Source organism: Ictidomys tridecemlineatus, chromosome 1 (genome assembly GCF_052094955.1).
Source record: "Ictidomys tridecemlineatus isolate mIctTri1 chromosome 1, mIctTri1.hap1, whole genome shotgun sequence".
Lineage (NCBI taxonomy): Eukaryota > Metazoa > Chordata > Mammalia > Rodentia > Sciuridae > Ictidomys > Ictidomys tridecemlineatus.
In genome coordinates, this window is record NC_135477.1 from 7,993,445 (window position 1) to 8,014,130 (window position 20,686).

The 20,686-nt window shown below is 39.9% G+C and overlaps 1 protein-coding gene and 1 long non-coding RNA gene across 3 annotated transcripts; one reads left to right on the plus strand and one right to left on the minus strand.

Annotated features, from left to right (window-relative positions):
* Positions 1-1,606: 1,606 nt before the first annotated feature.
* Positions 1,607-10,144, minus strand: Pstk (phosphoseryl-tRNA kinase). Of its 2 annotated transcripts, none has more exons than XM_013356503.4 (6): positions 9,514-10,144; positions 6,803-7,094; positions 6,367-6,535; positions 4,718-4,796; positions 4,117-4,210; positions 1,607-1,820 (listed from the first exon to the last, which is right to left on the minus strand). In XM_013356503.4, the coding sequence occupies exons 1-6, from the start codon at positions 9,727-9,729 to the stop codon at positions 1,624-1,626; spliced, it is 1,047 nt and encodes a 348-aa protein (XP_013211957.2). In that variant the 5' UTR covers positions 9,730-10,144; the 3' UTR covers positions 1,607-1,623. The 2 variants fall into 2 exon arrangements, with proteins under 2 accessions (XP_013211957.2, XP_005320800.2); XM_005320743.5 differs by having other exon boundaries at positions 6,367-6,565; positions 9,514-9,863.
* LOC144377636 (uncharacterized) lies at positions 10,105-20,455 on the plus strand. The gene is made up of 2 exons (XR_013438677.1): positions 10,105-10,242; positions 20,278-20,455. It is a non-coding gene; the product is annotated as an uncharacterized LOC144377636 (long non-coding RNA).
* Positions 20,456-20,686: the final 231 nt, after the last annotated feature.

Below are 20,686 nucleotides of genomic sequence, written 5' to 3' on the forward strand. Positions count from 1 at the left end.
GCAATAGCCCAAAACAGAAAACAGAAATTTTCATTAAACAAAGAGGAGTAACTCTTCTGAAAACAAGCTTATTAATTGTATATTACGGGCCAAATAGTGACAAATACATTTTTTTCTAACAACTAAAGATGGATGTTTTAAAGGTACATTTTAATTTAAATGGAAAATATTTTTCATAATTACAAACTAGAATGTAAAATTATAATTTTCCTACCACTTAAAAGAGCACAGTTGGTATTCCAAAGGTGTTGATGCTTCAAAGCTACAATTCTTTCTAAATGCACTAAAATTTTTGAAGCAAATCTACCTTAGAAACTTTTTTGGAATTGTACTTTTTAAAAAGATTTAGTATTTTATTTAAACTTCCTGAGTTGAATTGTGTATTTGGAAAGATGTTAGGATCTTCCCTTAAAAATGTTCATTTCATTTTATTTTTAATCAAATATTTTATAGAAATGAGTTAGGAAGAGTTTAACATGCACTATTTATAGTACTTTGCCATTAACAGGCAATGTTCTGAAACTAAATTTATTTTTGTTCAGTGAACATGAGTTTAGATCTTTAAAGTTTGTAGATAATTTATCTCCACTAATATTTTTTTAAGAAACTGTGAAGAGATTAACAGGGAATAATTTTATTTCAGATTTCACTAATGTAGTATGTAGCTACAACTTCTTGAAAATCAAGTAAAGGCTAGCTAGACTTTTACTTTGAAAAAACTCCATTCGGTATTTTTTGTGCTGTTTCGTTTTAGAAAAAAATATTTGCCCTTCATCTGCAGAATTGATTGACAAAGGGAATATTACTAAAAATAAAGAGAGACAAACCTAATTTTAAGTTCTACAAAATTATTTATCAAATGAACGTGTTGATAAAATTTTTTTAATTCCCTGCTAAAGACTTTTTCTTTAATCTTAGAGGGTATATACTTTCTACAACTTGTTTTTGTTAATATGTACTTTGATGTAAAGAACATATTTTGTATGCAAAGCATAAATCTTGCATTATGGTTGTAAAATACATTATATTCTTTAGGAATCCAGGAAACAGTTTAATGCTGAAATAACTATATCTAGTATGTAGTTTAAATGGTGAATGAAGCTTTGCTTTTGTAATATATGAATAAAAAAATAATACTTTCTAATAACCTTGATTTTTCTTTTTTGAAAACTAGGAATAAATTAGTTTTTTAGTAATTTTCTGGTATGTAAAATGTTAATAAAAGAAAAAGATTTTATGGGTACTTTGGTTTGAATTTCTAGAATGCCTTACCATGAAAAGATCTATCACCAAGTTAAAAACAAAAATAGCCCCACATATGTGCAATTGCCTCCATCCTAGCTTACCCTCTTTATTCAAGATCCATTTAACCTGACTCCTATGCCCTAAGGGTTCTGGCACATCAATGAGGAGGGCCACCTCGGATGCTTAATTATCCATGTCATATCTGACAAGTGACTGAAGTGATTTCTGTTATGACTAATGGGTCCTTTAGAATAGACTGTTTTCTTTGAAAGAACGGTCTTTAGCAGGTCACACTATTGGCCTAGAAAACACCCACTAATACAAAATTACTTCTCTGCAAAAGCTCGTCAAAATCAAACAGTTGGAAATTCTGAAATTTTAATGTTGCTTTGAAAAATACTTCTGTACAATATTATCTTTCTCATTACAAAAAAAAGAAGTGACATCTGATAGGTCAGTGGTTGGTTGAAAGCATAGATATTTGTTTCCTTGTCTTAGATCTTCCAGAAATTCTGCTTTGAGCTTATTAAGTTCTTCTGCTAGAAGCTTCAAGTTGTTAGGAAGTACTTGTTCATCTAAAATAAAAAAGATTCTCAAATTATTTCTGCAAATCTAGGCTGAAAATTAATTTGATTATATCACACAAAGGATTCTTCTAAGTTCTCTGTCCTATTCAATACAGCAGGTACTAGACATTCAGGCACCATTACTGAGAATCTGAAGTTCAACTTGACCATTAGCTTTATTAAGATTTAATTCATATACCATAAATTTATCCACTTAGCTCTATAATACAGTGGCTTTTCATATAGTCTTATAATACAACCATCACCAAAGTTGATTTTAGAATGTTTTCATAATCTAAAAACCCTCTACCCTTTGGCTATCACTCTCCTAACTTCCCTTTTTCCTACCCCTTTCATTTCAATCCCTAATTGTCTCAAAAAGTTCCCTGCTCTGGACATTTCATATGACTTGAATCATATAATAGATGTTTATGATTATTTCACTTTGCATGTTTTCTCATGTTGTATTCTATATCAATACTCCATTCCTCTGGCTGAATAATATCCCACTGTGTGGATAGACCACATTTTGTTTATTCACTTATCAGCAGATGGACGTTTGGCTTGTTTCCATCTTTTGGCTATCATGAATAATGCTGGTATAAACATTCATGTACAAGTTCTGGTGTGAGCATCTGTTTTCATTTCTCTTGAGAATATAGACCTTGAGCAGAATTGCTGGGCCACATGGTAACTACATTTGAGGGACCGCTAGGCTGTTTTCCAGAGCAGCTGCATCATTTGACATTCCCAGCAGTAGGGCATGAGGGTTCAGATTTCTCCACATCATCAATGTCACCTAGGCTTGAAGTGGTGTCTCCTTATGGTTTTGATTTGTATTTCCTTGATGACTAAGTGATGTCAAATGCATTTTCATGTTGTTATTGACCATTTATATACCTTCACTAGAGAAATGTCTATTAGGATCCTTTGTCCCTTTAAAAAATTTGAGTTATTTACTGAGTGATAAGAGTTCTTTCTTTATATATGGATATATACAAGTTCCTTACAAGCTATAAGTTTGCAAATATTTTCTCACTTGTCAGTTGGCTTTTCACTTTATGATAGAGGAATTGAATTTTCAATTTTATTTAAACACAGATTTAGAAACTAGACCTTGGATCCCCTTAAGAGTTTTTTAATAGGTGGAAATAGTTAAGACAGATTTAGGCAAAAGATAGACTAGAAGAAAGGCAACGGTTAAGAGAGAACTCCTGGAACTACTTTTTATTATTTTCTAATTATGCTGCCATTTCTGTTCTGGACCTCTGCTATAAATTCTGGATCGTAACCCATTAGTGGTGTATGGCACTGTTTTTCTAAAATTAAATTAAAACAGCAGAATTCGTTATACATGTGAGGGTATTTTGTGAAACTTGTAGACATGCCTTAGTTTATGTACCATGTTACATACTGGTTTACAATGTAAGAGCTAATTAAGTATGGATTTTTTAAAAGTTTGAGAAACACAACATGGTTAGTATGTTTTTCCTTTCCCAATGTTCTAATCTTTTGTTAGGGTACTAATAAGAGTTGGTGATGCAGCTGTTCAGTCTTGGGAAAGTTACTTGATCCACTGTGAACCTGCATTTGCCCCTTGTAAAAGCACACCTGCCTTACAGATGTAAAGATTAGTGAGTGTAAGGCACTTAGCTTATAAAGAGAACTAAAGAAATGCTAGCTGCTGTTTTTTTTTCTGCAAGTAAAAATTTATAGTTAAATATTCCAAGCCTGAAGGAAATATATATTTCATCTATTAGTTAAATTCCGATTTACATCAATCTTGCTCAGAATTCCATGAAAATCTTACACCTATCTGGCCCTTGCCTACCTCTCCCCTGCCTTCCTGTGTCACTTCAGGCTCAATGGCTTCTTTTCTGTTCTAGAACATTTCAGACAGCTTTACATCTGGACTTAGTCACATCATATGTCCACTGCCTGGAACCCTCAGGTCTCTTGCCTGTCTTGTTCTTCTCATGACTCACATCTGGGTTTAAATGTTATGTCTAAGAAGCCTTTCTGATTGCCCTTTTAAGAATAAACCCATCACTCAACATTGCCTTGGCCTACTTTTTCTTCAAAGCACTGACATACATTCCTTTTTGTCTCCTCACTAGAATGTCCTGCTTCTTGCTTACTGCCCATATTGGTTGCAATGTGTCACCAAGTTGCAATTTTAAACTAAGCAGAATGTGAAGTTTGGAACCTTATAAACCACCTGAGTGTCAGGAAATGGCCACAACAATAGTCAATATCACATGAACAAGTCAACTACATAAACTACACCCCCCTACTGTCAACAGACCTTTTGCTTCCTTCATTGTCTGAGAGACAATTCTTCGGAGTGTCTGATCAGCTTTATGAAGAACGTTAGTTGAACAAATAGTTCTGTCCATTTCCTATGTAAATACAGACATTATTATCATTATTGTTACTGGAATAGCTAGTTAGTTTATCAAATAAATGGCTAAATGTAGGTGACCCATTTGATGAGATTAAATGAAAAGTAAAGTGGCTTTCCTGTTTGTTAATTTTCCTTAGGAGAGAGTCTAAAGGAATGATATCCACTTGCTGGAGAGTGTCTGCTGACTGTCTCTCCAGGGAAAAAATTAATCCCCAAAACCTCTCTGTAGTGTTTGCTTATTTTTGTGGTGTAAATTTACTATCCGTGTCCATTTCAAGGCTACCAATATAATGTCAAAAGGCTCCAGTGTTTCTGAAGATGAAGTTTTGGCCAGATGGCACAAGCCACCTAAGGTCACCACTATATCCAGGTGTCAGGTGCTGAATATTGGCAAGATGCCAAGCCACTGACAAAGCATCTTTACATCTGACTCACTGAAAGCTCAAAAAGATCTGAAAAGTTTTCCTTCTCATTTACACTGAATTCCTACTGGAAGACTTACCTTTTGTTCCATATTGTCCTCAATATTCTTTACTGGATTTTCCAAAGCAGTAAGCAATAATAAATCAGTCACCTCCAGGCTACAGAGAAAGTGGAATAAAATACAATAATTCCTTATGGTGAACATCTCTGTTCTTAAAGACCAAGTATTTATTAATACTGAATTGAATTCTAGAGGAGTGAAATTGCTTCAACCCAAGATCATTAGTAAAAGGGGAAGAACTCAACGGATTTGGAAGTATCTTCCATTTGCAAAATCCAAATACAAACAATTATAAGTCCAAACCTCCTTCGTTTACAAAATATTAATTTCCTTAGACTCATCAATAAGCTTTGAAATGTTATCCCCTATCTTCCCCTATTAAATGTTGGGCTGTAGAGGTTATCATATAGCCTCTATAGTCCAACATTTAGCCTTTAGTCTCTGATGAAAGAACGTCTGTCTTTACTTTCTGTCTTCTGCTTATTTACTGGATAAGGATTAGCAAAGTTCCTCACTGGTCAAGGGTCTAGAGAGGACTGAGGTAGAATTCATTCATTCACTTAAATATTTATTGAGCTTCTCATATGAAAAATATTGTACAACTGCTTATGTAGAACTATGTGCTGATTTGGGGTGTAAAAAGATCCCTAACCCCACCAAGCCTGATAATATAATGGAGGGAAACATCAATTAATTAAGCAAAAATAATTTTGAACACAATGGATAGGTGAGTGAAGACAGTAAATAAGGTGATAATGGTAAGAGAGTGACTCCTTCACCCTGGTCAGACAAGGCAGTCAGCTTAAATATATGGGAAACGCAGCGGGGGAGCAAGTACAGAGGCCACAGGAAAAGACTGGTTTAGTTTAAAAGTAGCAAGTGGGGAGGGGAAGTGGTAGAATACGAAGCTGGAGAGTCAGGGCTATTAGAACATGTAAGTAAGGGTCAGGAGTTTGAATTTTACTCAGAGTACATGGAGGACTGAAATGGTAAGCCAGTGAGATCATCATGTTGAGTCTCAACCTCAAGATGATTTTTCTCACACTAGGAGTTCAGGTTCTAAAGTGAGACTGCAGGGGGCTTGGCCACTTAACTACCTGGATATGTCACTTCCTGGGCCTGTTATCCTATGGAAAAAAAATTGGGATTACAGTTTCCCCTCTTACAGTGTTATTATAAAGATCAAATGAGGGAGCTGGAGTTGTAGCTCAGAGGAAGAGCACTTGCCTAGCATGTGTGAAGCACTGGGTTCAATTCTCAGTACCACATATAAATAAATAAAGGTCCATCGACAACTAAAATATATTTTTAAAAAAGATTGAATGAGACCATACATATAAAAGTCCAGAACATGCCCAATACATAGAATGTGATCAATAACTCTTATTATTTACTTTGTAGAAGTCTGGAAAAGATACCTTTATCAGGTCATTTTTCGACTTCAACACAGGACCACCAGACTCCACACTTCCCCTTCAACAGTTACCCTGTGACTATGTGGATATAGACATAGGTGACAGGTTCTTAAGACCTGGGACCAAACTGCTCTTACGCACAATAGTCCTCCAGAGCTACGTAAGGATCAGCCAAACTGAGATGGGTAAAACATTTACTAAGCAGTCATTGGCACAGGGGGCACCAAGGAAAGATGGCTTTGAGTAGCATACCTGCTCTCCAAAGAACATGCTGGACTCTGAATTGTAAGGCTGTTGTGTTCCCAAGCATTTTTCTGAGGGTTGGGCTTTTCTATCTTTTCCCCCATTGCATAAATGGTCTCAGGAGGCAGGGCTCGTAATCTCTGGCCATTCCTCTGCAAGCAGGTCTCAAGGGGACAATCTAAAAAGAGCTGGCAAAAGCCTAATGAATCTGAAAACAGTTTAAATCATCAAGTTACTGTCTATTATCTTTCCAAAATGTGAAGTTAACATATATTAGACAAACTATCCCAGCTGAAGCACGAAAAACTCCATCTGTAATACTGAACACCTCACTTTTAAAACTAAATCTGTATAAACCTCCTATCCAATTAAATTCTTACTGAAGACAACAGTGATTGATATATGAATAACTGTTTCCATGTGTAAGAAAAAATGTTTTAATTACATTTCCGAGCCAGCTGGAAGACTTCGTATCTCATACTTTGATAATAAAAGTTGTCATCTAAAACCAAAAATAAAGGTCTAGAAACAGCAGTTTTTGCTAAGAGATAGCAATATGGGGCCTTGAGTGCTGAAGAAAATATCAGATCTTGATCCTTTAGGCAAGTTATAAAATTTTCCCATATGGCTTCAGTCCTGTTGGGTGGGGCAGACATCTGGCACCCGCTAATGACAGCAGTCAAGAAGCATTCCAGGTACTTCAACAGTTCCTGTCGAAGCATTTTCCATTGGGATGGCTGTAAAAGATGGAAAAATTACAATTTACATTAGGCTTTGGACAGCAGGGTGGTCATCTGTCCCAACTGCCACCCTGCCTCATATGAAAATGTCAGCTTACAATGCTAAACCATCTGGAGTTCCCTACAGATACCTCCTTTCTCAGGCTTCCGTCTTCATATACACTGCTCCCTCTGACTGAAAACTCTTATTTAATGCTGGTAGTGCCGAGAGAGAAGCCTCCTTCAGACTCAACCTTGCCAAAGGCAACTCAGCTTCTCCCTTGCCTACGACACACCCTGTTCTGTACATATTATGTGTCCACTGTAGTTAAACACTGGGCTATTTAACTGTTTGCACATCTCTCTCTCTCTGCCAGATCACTAGTTCACTGTATACCATCCTCCAACTGACAGTCTGGCACTATCTGGTGTTCCCAAAATGTATATTCAATGAATGAATGAGTGCGTGAATCAATGAGAGAATGAAAAGTTCTCATTTAGAAAGGAGGAGCTAAATAAAACATCCTGCCAAATTAAGAGTTGGCTAAGATATGACAGGGCTGATTTGCCCCTGAAATGAGGAAGATTATGGCCAGCGTGATGGTCAGCTTAAAAATCTCCAGGTCAGGATAAAAAGCCCTCAGGCTAACAACTGGGCTGGTGGGGGGCTAGAAAATATACAGGAAGCAGACTGATGAAGAAAATAAGCAGTTTGAGAATACAAGCAATCGTGTGTTGGTCCAGGGCTGTGAGGAGCACTGACATATTCCTGAAGTCAAGGCTGAAGGGAGAATGCCAGGACAGGTCAGGTCCCTGCCTTATCACCTCACTGAGATTACATCGTGCGCAGGTGCATCAGCTAAACCACTAAGCAGGAAACACGAATCACTTCCTAAAAAGTGAGATTTTCTAATCATGGTGACCAAATGAGTCCCAGAACCTCTGTCTAAAGACAAAGAGTGGGAAAAATATATAGTAATGAACATGAGGCAAAGGCCAGCAAATACAACACTCCTACCAACAATTTTCTGCTTTCTTCCAACTAAATCCTGTGCTACCCCAACATTGTATCTACCTCCCAGTTAATCAAGAATGAAGAAGTAGATAAGCTTTCCTGGAGGGTGGAGAACTTGTCCACATGCCAAAAGAACTATACTTTCGCAAATATACTTATTGAGCAGAACCATGTCATGTTTGCATTTGATTTATGTGAATTCATCTACACTCAAACACAGCAACAAAAATTACAATTTAAAAATTTCAGAATATTTCAAGGGGTATTTGCTTTAGAGTGAGTAAATTGCAGACAGGCCTTACTCTTCCCCCAGTGGCCTGTTTCCGTGTGCTTCTCCAAGAGGGTACATCTCAGTGGGCTGACTTTAAGTTGACGGATTAAAGTCAAGTATATGCTTGGAACATACAAGCTGGTTCCCAAATATAAGCCCATTAAATCATCCAGTGGTCAACTAGGACACAGTCATCTTTTTCCAATTCTGGCGGAGGCAGATTTTCCCTGATTGGAAGGAAGATAAGCCTGAGAGGCCAGGCCCTTCATTTGGACAGCCTCTTTCTTTCTGGGAGGGACTCTAGCAAATGTTGATAAAATTTTTTTTAAGGGAATAAAGTTCCCTTTACACCAAATGACAGAGTTCAAGCTCCACGGACGATGTGGTGTTAAACTGGCTACCTTGGACTCTTGAGAGATTCCTTTCTTGGCCCAAGGAGAAGCTTCCTGTGGGTCTGGTGGTGCTCACCCATAATCCCAGCTACTCGGGAGGCTGAGGCAGGAGGACCACAAGTTATTTAGCCAGGCTCTTATCAACTTAGTGAAGACTCGGTCTCAAAAAAAAAAAAAAAAAAAAGACTGGAGGGGGGGAATAGCTCTATGGTAAAGCGCCCCTAGGTTCAACCCCCAGTACCAAAAAAAAAAAAAAAAAAAAAAAAAAAAGAAAAGAAAAAAACCGGAAAAGAAATTACTTCCGACTACAAGGAATTTCTACCCTGTACACTGAACTCAGAACTTAACTCTGCCATAAGATTCCAGGGTGGGACGCGATAGTGCAGGTCTGTAGGCTACTCTGGAGGTGGAGGCATGAGTTTCGCTTGAGCCTAGGAGTAAGAGGCCAGCCTGGGCAAAATAGCCAGACCTCCTCTCAAATCAAAAAAAATCAAAAGGCTCCACTGCATAAAATATGCAATCCATAAATGCAGCAAACGCACACGTAAACCTCCACAATGCATCATTCTAAAAGTCTTATCCAAGGCCCCCTCGTTCGCGGGCTGCAACGTTAACCGTGCCCACTCTCCTGGAACTCGGCGTCCCCTGCCCTTGCAGGGCTGCATCTCCCACACAGCGGGCGCTCGCTACCGCCCACGGCACACGTCCGCGTGCACCCGGCGCTGCGTGCTCGGCGCCCTCAGCCCGCCCCGTGCTGACCGGCGGCCGCGCGCCCTCGGAATCCAGGGAGGCGTCTGGGAGGACGTCGTCGTAGGAGAGGACACCCACGGTCCAGCCTCGCTCCTGCCGCAGCCGGCGGCCCAGGGCGCGCGCGAAGGTCGATTTTCCCGCTGCAGGCAGGCCGCACAGCACGCAAAGGCCTCGCTCCCGCGGCCCTGCGCTCCCGGCAGCCTGGGCGCCCGCCGCGGTCTCCATGCTGTCCGCGGCCGGGTGGCGGCACCGGAGTCCCCCAGTTCGCCCAGCGCGCACGCGCCGCGCTCCCGCTGCGCTGCTGCGCCCCCTGGCGCCGCGGCGAAGGAATGGGCGAGGCTTCGAGTCCAGGAGGGATACCCGGTGCAGGTGGTTTCCCACTGCGCCCGTAGGGTCACGCGGCCAGCCTTCTAGCCGCGGAGTCCACGGCGCTGCGTCTCCTTCTCCCCGACATTGCTAATGGGTCCCAGGACTGGGTTAGTCTTCCTGCAGAATCATTCTCCCTTCCAGAAACGAAAGCCATTAGGACTTGTGCCTCGGTTTTGTTTCCTGCCCAGGAAAAACCCAAGAGAGACTCTGGGCATTTTTGTCCAGCAGGCTTTAAAAGGTAAATTCCCGGAGACCAAAGAAGAGGAAGCGAAGCGAGGACCGGGCTCCGCTGCCCTTGCTAGAGGTGAACCGGGCAAGAGCGAAGTAATATCAGTTATGGCGCCGGAGCGCCACCTGTCGGCGACAAGGGTGAGGACATGCGGGCTGGAAAGGAAATCCTTGGACCTCTTCTGCGGTGCAGGGCGCACGGTTGGAGAGCCAGTTAGTGTTAAGTAGTGGAGAGAGAGAGAAAACAAGAAATGTTAATGTGGGAATACTGTGTAGGGCAAAAGGAATTCAGATGCTACTTTTTCATCGTATTTTTCGGAGATTATTACTTTCTACTCATGACGGTTATGTTCAAAGTATGAACACGTGAGGATACAATCAATGTTTACTGGGCTGAAATACAACCAGTAACCTGATATACTTTTAGAGCACGTGCAATAAATCGTCTCCTTTTCATTTGGATTGCAAATGAACAGTATTGCAGTATTGAGTTACTCCCCATCTCATGATTTTTTTTTTTGAAGGGGCAGGATACTACTGAACCCAGAGATGCTTTACCACTGAGATACATGCCCATTTCTTCTATTTTTATTTTGAGGCAGAGTCTTGCTGAAGCTGACCTGGAATTTGGAATCCTCCTACCTCTGCCTCCCCAGTCGCTGGGGTTACAGGCATGTGCCACCACTGTGCCTGGCATTTCATGGCATTTTATCATTATTGGTTCAATACAAGGTCCCGACTCATTAATTTACCATTCGCTTTTATCCCTTCATTCTCCACACTAACACTTGTTCCTCAACTTTCCTAAAGACAGCCACTTATTTTTCTTTATTACATGGTTACTTTTGTTTTGGTTATCTCGTTTTTTAAATTTTTTTTTACTTGTAGATAGGCACAATACATTTATTATTTATTTGTTTTTGTGTGGTGTTGAGGATTGAACCCAGTGCTATGCAAGCATCACACGTGCTAGGCAAGCACTCTACCACTGAGCTACACCCCCACCCCTGTTTTGATTATAGCTTAAAATAAATAGACTTTTAAGAGCAATTTAAGATTCACTGCAAAATTAAGCAGAATATACAAAGTTCTCATGCACCCCTTTCCCATCCCCCATACAGCCTCCTCCACTATCACTCACCAGAATGATACCTTTTCTCCAATTGATGAAACTCTCCATTGAGTATTGTCACCCAAAATTCTGTCATTTACATTGGAGTTCACTTTTGGAGCTGTACATTCTGTGGGTTTTGAAAATATATGATGATATGTAGTTACCATTATGGTGTCATACAGAAGAGTTTAACAGCCCCCCCAAACCCTCTGCATGCCATCTATTCATTCCTCCTTCTCCTCTAATACCTGGCACCCCTTAGATTAGAATCATAAAGTCTTTTTAGATTTTTTTTTTCTTTCACTAGTAATATGCAATTAAAGTTTTCCCATCTTTCCATGGCTTGATAGCTCATTTCTTTTTTGGCACTAAACAGTATCCCAATGTCCATAGTTTAATTTTCCATTTACCTGCTGTTGGACATGTTGGTTGCTTCCAAGTTTTAGCAGTTATGAATAATGCTACTATAAACACCCATGTGCAATTTTTTCTATAAACACAGGTATTCAATTCATTTGGGTAAATGCCAGAAGCTGGGTTATATGGTAAGAGGATGTTTAGTTTCACAACTGTCTTCCAGAGTGGCTGTGTAGTTGTGCATTTTCACCAACCAGGAGTGAGACTTCCTGTGCTTTACATCCTCACCAGCATTTGGCATTGTCAGTGTTTTATATTTTTGCCATTCTAATAAGCATGAAGTGATATCTCATTACCCTATTAATTTCAAATTCCTTGATGATGTGCACCTTCTTACATACTTATTTACCATCTGTATATTTTCTTAGTTGAAGTTGTCTGTTTAGATCTTCTTGCCCATTTTTAAATTGGGGTGTTAGTTTTCTTATTTTAAGAGTTTTTTGTGTATTTTAGATAACGATCCTTTATCAGATGTATAATTTCTCTCCGCCTGTGGGTTGTCCTTTCATTCTCTTGACTGTCTTTGGCAGAGCAGGACTTTTGATTTTAATGAAGTCCACTTTACCAATTGGGTCTTCATGAATTACTCCTTTGACATTAAATCTAAAAAGTCATCATGAAACCTAGTCTTCTTAACTTTCTCCCATATTATCTTCTAGGAATTTTATGGGTTTCGTGTTTTACGTTTTGATCCATCTGAGTTAATTTTTGTGGAGGACGTAAACACTACGTTGCATGTTTTAAAACACTGGAGTCCAGTTGTTTCAGCCCCAAGTTTTCTGGCAAAGGAGCTAAGGAACTGCACAAAGATCAGTTTGATTACATTTCTATGGGTCTGGTTCTCACTGTCTAGTTGTCTGCCAGCGTCCCCATACCAGGCTGTCTTGATGACTGTAGCTGTGTGTAAGCCTTGAGGTGAGATAGTGTCAGTTTTCCACTCTCATTCTTCTCTTTGAATATCGTGTTGGCTCTTCTAGGTCTTTGCCTCTACATAAACTCTAGAATCCGTTTGTCATTGTTTACAAAACAACTTGCTGAGATAGATTGGGATTGCAATGAATCTATGGATCAAATTGGGAAGAACTTCCACCATTAAGTGTGGGAAGCCATTCTAACACGTGATCAGGTGCCTCCCGTTAAGGGTCTGAGGCACTTTGGCAAAAGTCGAAGTTTTTCCCGGCCCTTTCCTGATGAGAGAGCCCATCCGTGTCGGGGTGTGCCTTACCACTGACCCCGGGGACCCAATCACTGACCCTGACCTTGGAGTGCAGCCCCCTCTCAACCTTCATTGGATGGAATTCTCCCCTGAATCTCTTGTTCCCCAATAAAAGGCTGATCCCAGGCGTCCTCGCTCGCTCTCTCCTGCTAGCCCTGAGTAATCCCTGCTGCCCTGCTGGGCGGTTGGAGGAGGGAACCAGAGGGGAGCCGTCTCGGACCTAGCAATAGAAATAAGGTAATTGAGTCTGTGTTTTTATTTCGATCTCTTCTAACTAACTTTATGCCTAGAACCTCATTAATGAAACCACTGCGCAGGCCGCGTGGTAGAATTAAGTATGATATAAGCTATAGGTTTTTTGCAGATATTTATCAAGGTGAGAAAGTGCCCCTGTGTTCCTAGTTTGTTGCAAGTGGTTTTTAAAATATGGCAGTGGATTTTGTAAAATGTTCTTTCTGTATTTATTAATGTGATCATATGATTCTTTTTCCTTCTTTAGTCTGTTGATATGATGAATTTCATCGATTTTTTAAAACGTTGAACCAGCTTTGTATAGCTGGAATAGATTCCACTTCATTGTGTGTATAATTATTTTTATATATTATTGTATTAAATTTGCTGGTATGTTGTTAAATTAGCAGGTTACACACATGGCAACATTGTATTACTACTGGAGGGTGTTGAGGTGGACCGAGGTAGATAGATTAGGATCCAAGAAATGGGGCCAGGGGATGTGGACTCTTGCCCTGCTCTGCACTCCCTTCCTTCTGTAGTTCCAGGTTGACCACTTTGCCCTACTAGAAAGGGAACTACTCGTGGCTATCAGGGAGCCAGGCTTGTTCTGTGTGTGTGAACTATGAGCATTGAGCACTAAGTGGACTGGACTGACATTGCCTCTCTGGGCTGCCGACGTGTGTATCCTTTTGCGTGACCTTCCAAGATGTCAGTCAGTCTGCTAACAGCAAGACATTTCGAAGCTAGACTCAACTCCTAAACATGACCCTTGCCTCCTTTGAATGGCTTCTCCCCAATAGACCCCAGGTTCCAGGCGAGCTCCCTCTCGTTCTTGCCTGCCTTGCCTCCTTTATGAGAGCTGGGTCAGAGGGACCATCACAGAACCCAAAGAGAAAGGTATTTGTTTTGGGGTGATTATTTCGTGCCAGCCCAGTTCTCCTGGAGTGACCCTGACCGGCTTAGTCGCGTGCAGCCACAGCAGTATTTCACGCTCCTCTCATCCCAGCTTGGGACCCCCACAAGTCATCCTTCCACAGTACACCTTCGGTGGGTGCCATCTGTGGCCTGTTTGTTTCTGCACTCAGTGGGGTCAGGCTGGGTACTTGGTACAGACAAGGGTGAGAAGTTAGTGATGTGGGAAAAATCCTTCTGAACCATGTATAGACTGTCATCCCCACCACCCCTTGTTGGCAGAGATCCCAGGCGAGCACCTATCCTAGCTCCCAGGGTTCTGAGTGCTAAAAGAAAATCTTCTCTTTCAGAAGAAGCCTGGCAGGTACAACAGAGATTGGGTGACTGTGGAAGAGGTTGGGGAGCACCTCTTCCTACCAAGACAGCTTGTGGGGAAGGAGGGGAGCAAACCGCACAAGATCTGTCTGGAGACCAAGAGGCAGTCGGAGATTGACAGGCATTTCCTGGAGTCAAGGCAGCTGGGAGGGAACTAATAGAGCAGTGGTAGCTGGAAATTACCTCAAGATCAGTCCAACTGAAGTTTGTGCAGATTTAAACACTTGTTGATCCCAGGTCAATTTGATTATCTCCAAAATGAGTGTGGTCCTCTTTCCTCTCCCCCTTTCAATAAAGAGCACTACCACCCACCAAGCTTATCTAGGAGTCACACGGATTCTTCCCTCTTGTTCACCCCCAAATCCAGTTCATTTGCAGGTATCCTCCATTCTCCCTTCAAAATTTGTCTCCATTTTTGTTCTAGTCCTCTACAAATTCATAATCTTTTAATTGGAACCACTGAATCCAGGTGTAGAAGTTAGTAATTTTTTGGTGTTTGGATGGGTAATACATATAATGTGTGTGGATTTTGTAAAATGTTCTTTCTCTAGGTGAGTGTCTAGAATAGTGCCATATAATCAGATACATTAATATTTCTTCAAAGAAACATGGATATTCATACAATGAAAGGTAGACCTCATTTGAAAACCATGCAACCCCCTCAGCTTTGTAACTATATTCTTGAAAATCTTTACTTTTTTAAAAAATATAAAAATGGCTATGTGTAACCTTTAGGTATATAATTTTACACTGATATTATTATTGCTAAGTCATTCATAGTATTGTATACTGATGTGGTTCATTCATCTTGACTGCTAATATTAAGTTATGGTATAAATATAATTTATTCATAAGCATTAGGGTTGTTTTAAAATTTTGCTATCATAAATGGTACCACTATGAACATTCTTATACATATCCTTGCTCTACATATGCAATAATTATTATTGAGTATATATTTAAGGGTAAAATTGCTAAACTTTTGAAGGTTGGAAGATAATACCAAACTTCTTTAAAAAATGATTGAATCATTCAACATCACTGTTAACATTTTGTAAGAAATGCAGATCTATTGTCTTCTTGAACATTTGATATTGATGTTGATGTGATTTGATGTTGAGGCCCATTACATTGATAATGCATGTTATTGTGGTCTGGATTTACACTTCCCCTCAGGAAGAGGTTGAGTAGCTCTTCATTTCTTCAGGTTTGTTTTGGCTATATTTACTCACTTGTGAAATTCCTGTTGATGTATCTTATCACTTTTCTTCTGTGTTGTTGTGCTTTTCCTACTGATTTGTACCAATTGTCACATGTATATATTGTATTATTTTCTCTAAGTTTGTAACTTTTCTCTCCCTTTTTTTTTTTGGCAGATTGTCTTTCTCTTAAGAATGGGTCACATTTTCCTACTTCTCTTTATGTCAAATAATTTTGGACTATTGTTTGCAACAGTGTAGATGATATACTGCAGAGATTCTGGATTCCATTTTGTTCCTCCAAAGATTGGAGTGTGATTTTATTAAAGCAAATAGTTTACGTGACAGAACTAACCCTGCACAGCCAATTGGCCTGCCCTATAGTGAGCAATAGTTTGTATTTCAGTTTGGTTCTTTAGATTTTAGCTTAAATCTCTCGCTTGTGCATGAATTCCTCAAAGATCAAAACACTGCATGCAGAAGTTACTTGGGCTGTTTTTTTTTTCCACCCATCTTTGTTGATTTTTACATCTGAGTATACAAAACATTAGCTGGTTCTCCATCCTTTTCTACTCCATTCCCATTCAATACCTGTGGGTAACCAATAACATTTGGTTGTTTTTTTTTTTTATTACTTGGTACTGGGGATTGAACCCAAGGTTGCTTTACCACTGAGCCACATCCCCTCTCTCCCCACTTTTTATGAGGTGGGTTCTCGCTAAGTTGCTTATGGCTTTACTAAATTAAGGCCATAAGGTCATAAAGTAAGGCTGGCCTTGAACTTGCAATCCTCTTGTCTCATCCTCCCAAACTGCTGGGATTACAGGCATGCACCATTGCACTCAGCAAGAACTCAAATTTTTATTGCTCTGTGGATATTAGTACCCATGTTTAGATTTGATCTTTGGAATCATTACTAATTATCATTGGAGGCAATAAATGAGGCATTAAGCAATCCCCATCTTCAGTGGAGACCATTGAAGTGGCCGGTTTTACCTTACACACAGACATAGAACCTAAGGGCCATAGGTCACTCTAGTCTAGGGTTTGCTGTTAAACTTGTCTAAAATTGCATTAGGTTGGTAGAGTCACATGGCAGAGTCAGCTGTCATCATTCTGTCCCTGATGACCCTTAGGACAGTAGGGGGGAGATTGGTAATCCTTCATGCTAGAGCAGCCATTCTACTTGAAACCCAGGGCAAGGCCATGTGACCCACCTCACCTTATTAGTTCTGTTCTGTCAATGCTGCCACTCAGGGGGCTAGGCATTGTAAGGAACTTTTTAGAAAATCTGAAATTGGACTTCTGCCATTTTTAGTACACTTAAAAGCAGGTTTCTCTTCTGGTTGCTTTCAATTTTGTGCTAACTCATCATCCAGCCTCTTTAATTGGTAACTGAGATTGCTAACAGTAGCTGCAAAAGCCCAGATTTTATCACAGCAATGGCCATAAAAACCCACTTCTCACCTCTTTTGCTCATCTTTTGCCTTCTTTATTAATTCAAGGGCCAAGACTTCTGAAGCTCCTTTTAAGTTATGAACAGATTTTTACCTTTTAAAAATACCTGGAACTCCTTTGGCCCAGTGTGGTGGCATACGTCTGTAATTCCAGTGGCTGGGAATGTGGCTTGGTGGTCGAGTGCCCCTGAGTTCAATCCCAGTTACCCTTCCCCCAAAACCTGGAACTCCTTCACCATAATTCAAACATGAGTTGGTCAGTATAGCAATGTCCACAAACTCCACACAAGTCTCATTTCTAGTTGCAGAGATTAAGTGTTAGTTAGTACCTGGTAGATAATATTTCATGCTTGCCCCTTAGCTGCCACCCACCTCACTGACTTTATTCTTCACCGAGGCAAAATTCATACCCATTTCAACATTTTGTAAAATTTAGGCCAATGAAAAATTTACAAGCTTCCTGGCTCCGTTTTATACTGTCCATCATTGGATCATTGTCATTTGTGGTTGAATCACCTTCAAGTCACCTGTCTTACCTTCCTATTTTTTTTTAAAAGGGGATCCTAAGATATGAGTCAGATATTTTGACAATATCTAGTGTTTTTTGGTTTCCCAAAGGCCACTGTGCTCCTAATATTATGTGGTTCAAAGCAAATAAGTTATCTAATATGCTGAGAGTGGATACTTGGACCCAGAATAATCAATGTCGCTAACACTAAGATTACCATGTATCTTGAACAAAGAGCAGTTGTACATGTTGAGAAAGGATCTGAGCATCCAGCACAACTTGGGAAGAAAGCAGTTCCTAGCAATTTCTAATGACTTTTCCCACTGTGTCCCTACTTCCTAGCATTGTTTTATATGTTTAATTATAAAGATGTTTAAAGTAGCCCTCTCACAGGTTAATAATTATATTTTAATGCCATTTAAGTTATTCATTCAGTGTTCACTTGATATTTGTATAGTAGAGACTATTAAATGCTGGGAGTTCACATGTAAATAAAGATAGTTTTTGCAGTTAAAAAAGGTCACAATTCAAAGGGATAAAGTGAGATAAGTACAATGTCTACAGTATGTTGAGAAAAAATATAATTACAAATTAAGAAAATTTACATTTGATTGTTTATATCATGTTACATAAAAAAGCACAGCTAACCAAGCTGATTTTGCAGCATCCCCTTAACCTTTAATCCAATAGTACAGCATATCCCTGGAGGGAATGCTAATAAACATACCTCAAAATTCTATCAACATTCTGCCTAAAATGGATGATTTCTGAAGGAAATGTACAAAATTCACATGGATTGTAGAACTTTTGATGGGTTACTTTTTCAGAGTGTACAAGTGCCACAAAAGCATACAAAAAGTAGTAAATCAAAAGTTCAAACCCTATAGTTAATTTAGTTTAGTTGATACTTTAAACTTACCCAAACAAGAGTTGGTTCATCTGGGCCTCTAAGACTCTAAAGTTACTGCCGAGTCCTCAAGAAAGCAGGATAAAGCAATTTCATTAATGGGTTCATTATGAAAGTTCATTGCCGCAGTCTGGCTGGGCACAATTCAGGAGCCACTTGTCAAAAGAAACTAACTTTATTTTTAGAACTACAAACGCCAAGCAAAACAGCTCCTCAGGAAAAAAACCCTCAGAGCCCAATTGCCACCACCGGCTTCCACAAGCCTCTCCCCCACACAAACCTCACCACCTCCCACAATCCTCCTGCTCTTGAGGCTGATTGGCTGGGTCGTGTGGGTGGAGCCAAAGAAGTCCCCCAGTGAGCAGCTCCGTGGTCTGAAAGGGCAGGGAAACAGCCCAATGAGCAGCTCTGTGGAGGAGCCAATCAGCTAGATGTTGCTGGGGCCGCTGTGAGCCAATCATCAGCTGGCAGTCTGAAGGGCAGGGAAACAGCCCAATGAACATCATGGCAGAGGAGCCAATCAGCTAGATGTTGCTGGGGCCACTGTGAGCCAATCATCAGCCAGCAGCTGGAAGTTTGCTGGGGCCCCTTTGGCTGTGGCTCTCAACAGTTCATCTTCAGCCAGGTGTTCTGAAGCTGGAGGGGCATTTTCTGTATTGTAGTTCATGCTGCTTACCTTTCTGATCCACTTTTTACCATTCACATTAATGTACATTACTATAGACTCAAGTAAAACATTGATTTTTTTTAAATTAGGAAGATAAAATATAAACAAAAACTCTGAATTTAAAAGATGTGCCAAAGTATTTAAGAATGTGTTATAAGAAACACATAGTTAGCAATAAGACATGGCTATATGATTCCTACCTACTTGTATTAAAGAGTCCCCTAACTTTACTTTTAAATTATTCTCTTTATCAATGCTCTAGGGTAGTGATCATAGACAGAGGTAAGGAAGCAAGAATAGCGATTTTTGTGTGTTGCTAAGAATGTATGTTTTTTAAGTCACACACACTATCCCCTAATATAACTAGCACTTTCCCACGGAGAATTAACTTACTAATGGAAGAATGTCCATTTCTTGACTTATACTGACCATCACTGCTGTGTTGAAGATTCCTTCAACCACCCTCAATGATTTGCTGGAAGGACTCATAAAACTCAGAAAAAGAAATAACTCACAACTGTGATTTATTGCAAAGAAAGGACACATATTAAATTAGCAAAGGTACATAGTGAAAAATCCAGGAAAGACCAAGTACAAGCTTCTAGTTGTCTTCTCCCAGTGAAGCTGGGAGCATTTACTTGTCTCTGCAGTGATGTGTAACATGTACACATTACTGATGACCAGGGAAATTCATTGGCACCTTGGTGTTAATGGTTTGTCATGGGGTCAGTCTCATAGGTATGGAACATCCATGTGCTTTCTTCACTCTTCAGTCTATCCAGAGGTCACATTGATAACAGCATGACTCACCTGTGGTCCTTACCCTAAATCATTGCTGACATAAACTAGCTGGCAGGATTCCTCTGGCTTAGAGGTTATCTTCCAGGAGCTAGCTGGTCAAGAGCCAGAGTCTTTGGAAACTGCATTACAGCTTTAGGATAAGAAAGTGTAAGTCAGGGAATGATCATGTAAGTGGACAGATTCCATTATAGTCTAAAAGCCTCCACAGTATTTCAACATTTTCTTAGGCTGTATTGAAATCTGTACATAGTCCAGCAGTGTTGGTAACCAGACAGAGGTTGTAAATGAGGTGGAGGTGGAGAGTGCCCAGTGATGGAATTGAGGGAGAACGGTAGGGAGGCTAATCTTTTCACACTTTCCTTACTACAGGCCCAGTATGAAGACTTGCTGGGAAGGAATTCCTGGCAACTGTGACTTGCAAGTACAAGAGACAGGAGGGAAGAGAGGAAGTACAAAGCAAGTGGTCCTAGCAAGGAGGGAAATCATGTCCCTATCACCACTTTGCTGGGTAAAAGGGCATCTGCAATAAAATGCTATTTAAAATGAAGATGGTGTAAATTGCTGTACTTCTAACTGGGTTCAAGGAGACATCTTTAGTCACTTCTAAAATGTATCTTTCAAATATATGCTGCCCCATATTCTGAAAATAGATGTGAAACATGCTCCTAAAGCTGTAATTAGTCGTTGAAAATAGGTAAACCAAAAAATTGCATAGTTTATCCTAGTGATATTGGTAGGAAATTTCCAACATTTAAAAAATTATTTCAAAGTGAAAAAT

Bases quoted from the DNA above. Each gene is read 5' to 3' on its own strand.
- Pstk (XM_005320743.5), bottom strand. From the start codon at position 9,729: ATGGAGACCGCGGCGGGCGCCCAGGCTGCCGGGAGCGCAGGGCCGCGG. The intron at 6,566-6,802 runs GTAATTAAAACA...AACTGTTTTCAG, and splicing joins CTTCCAGCTGGCTCGGAAAT to ATTCATTAGGCTTTTGCCAG. The intron at 1,821-4,116 runs GTCTGTTGACAG...TTTTTATTTTAG, and splicing joins GACAATGAAGGAAGCAAAAG to ATGAACAAGTACTTCCTAAC.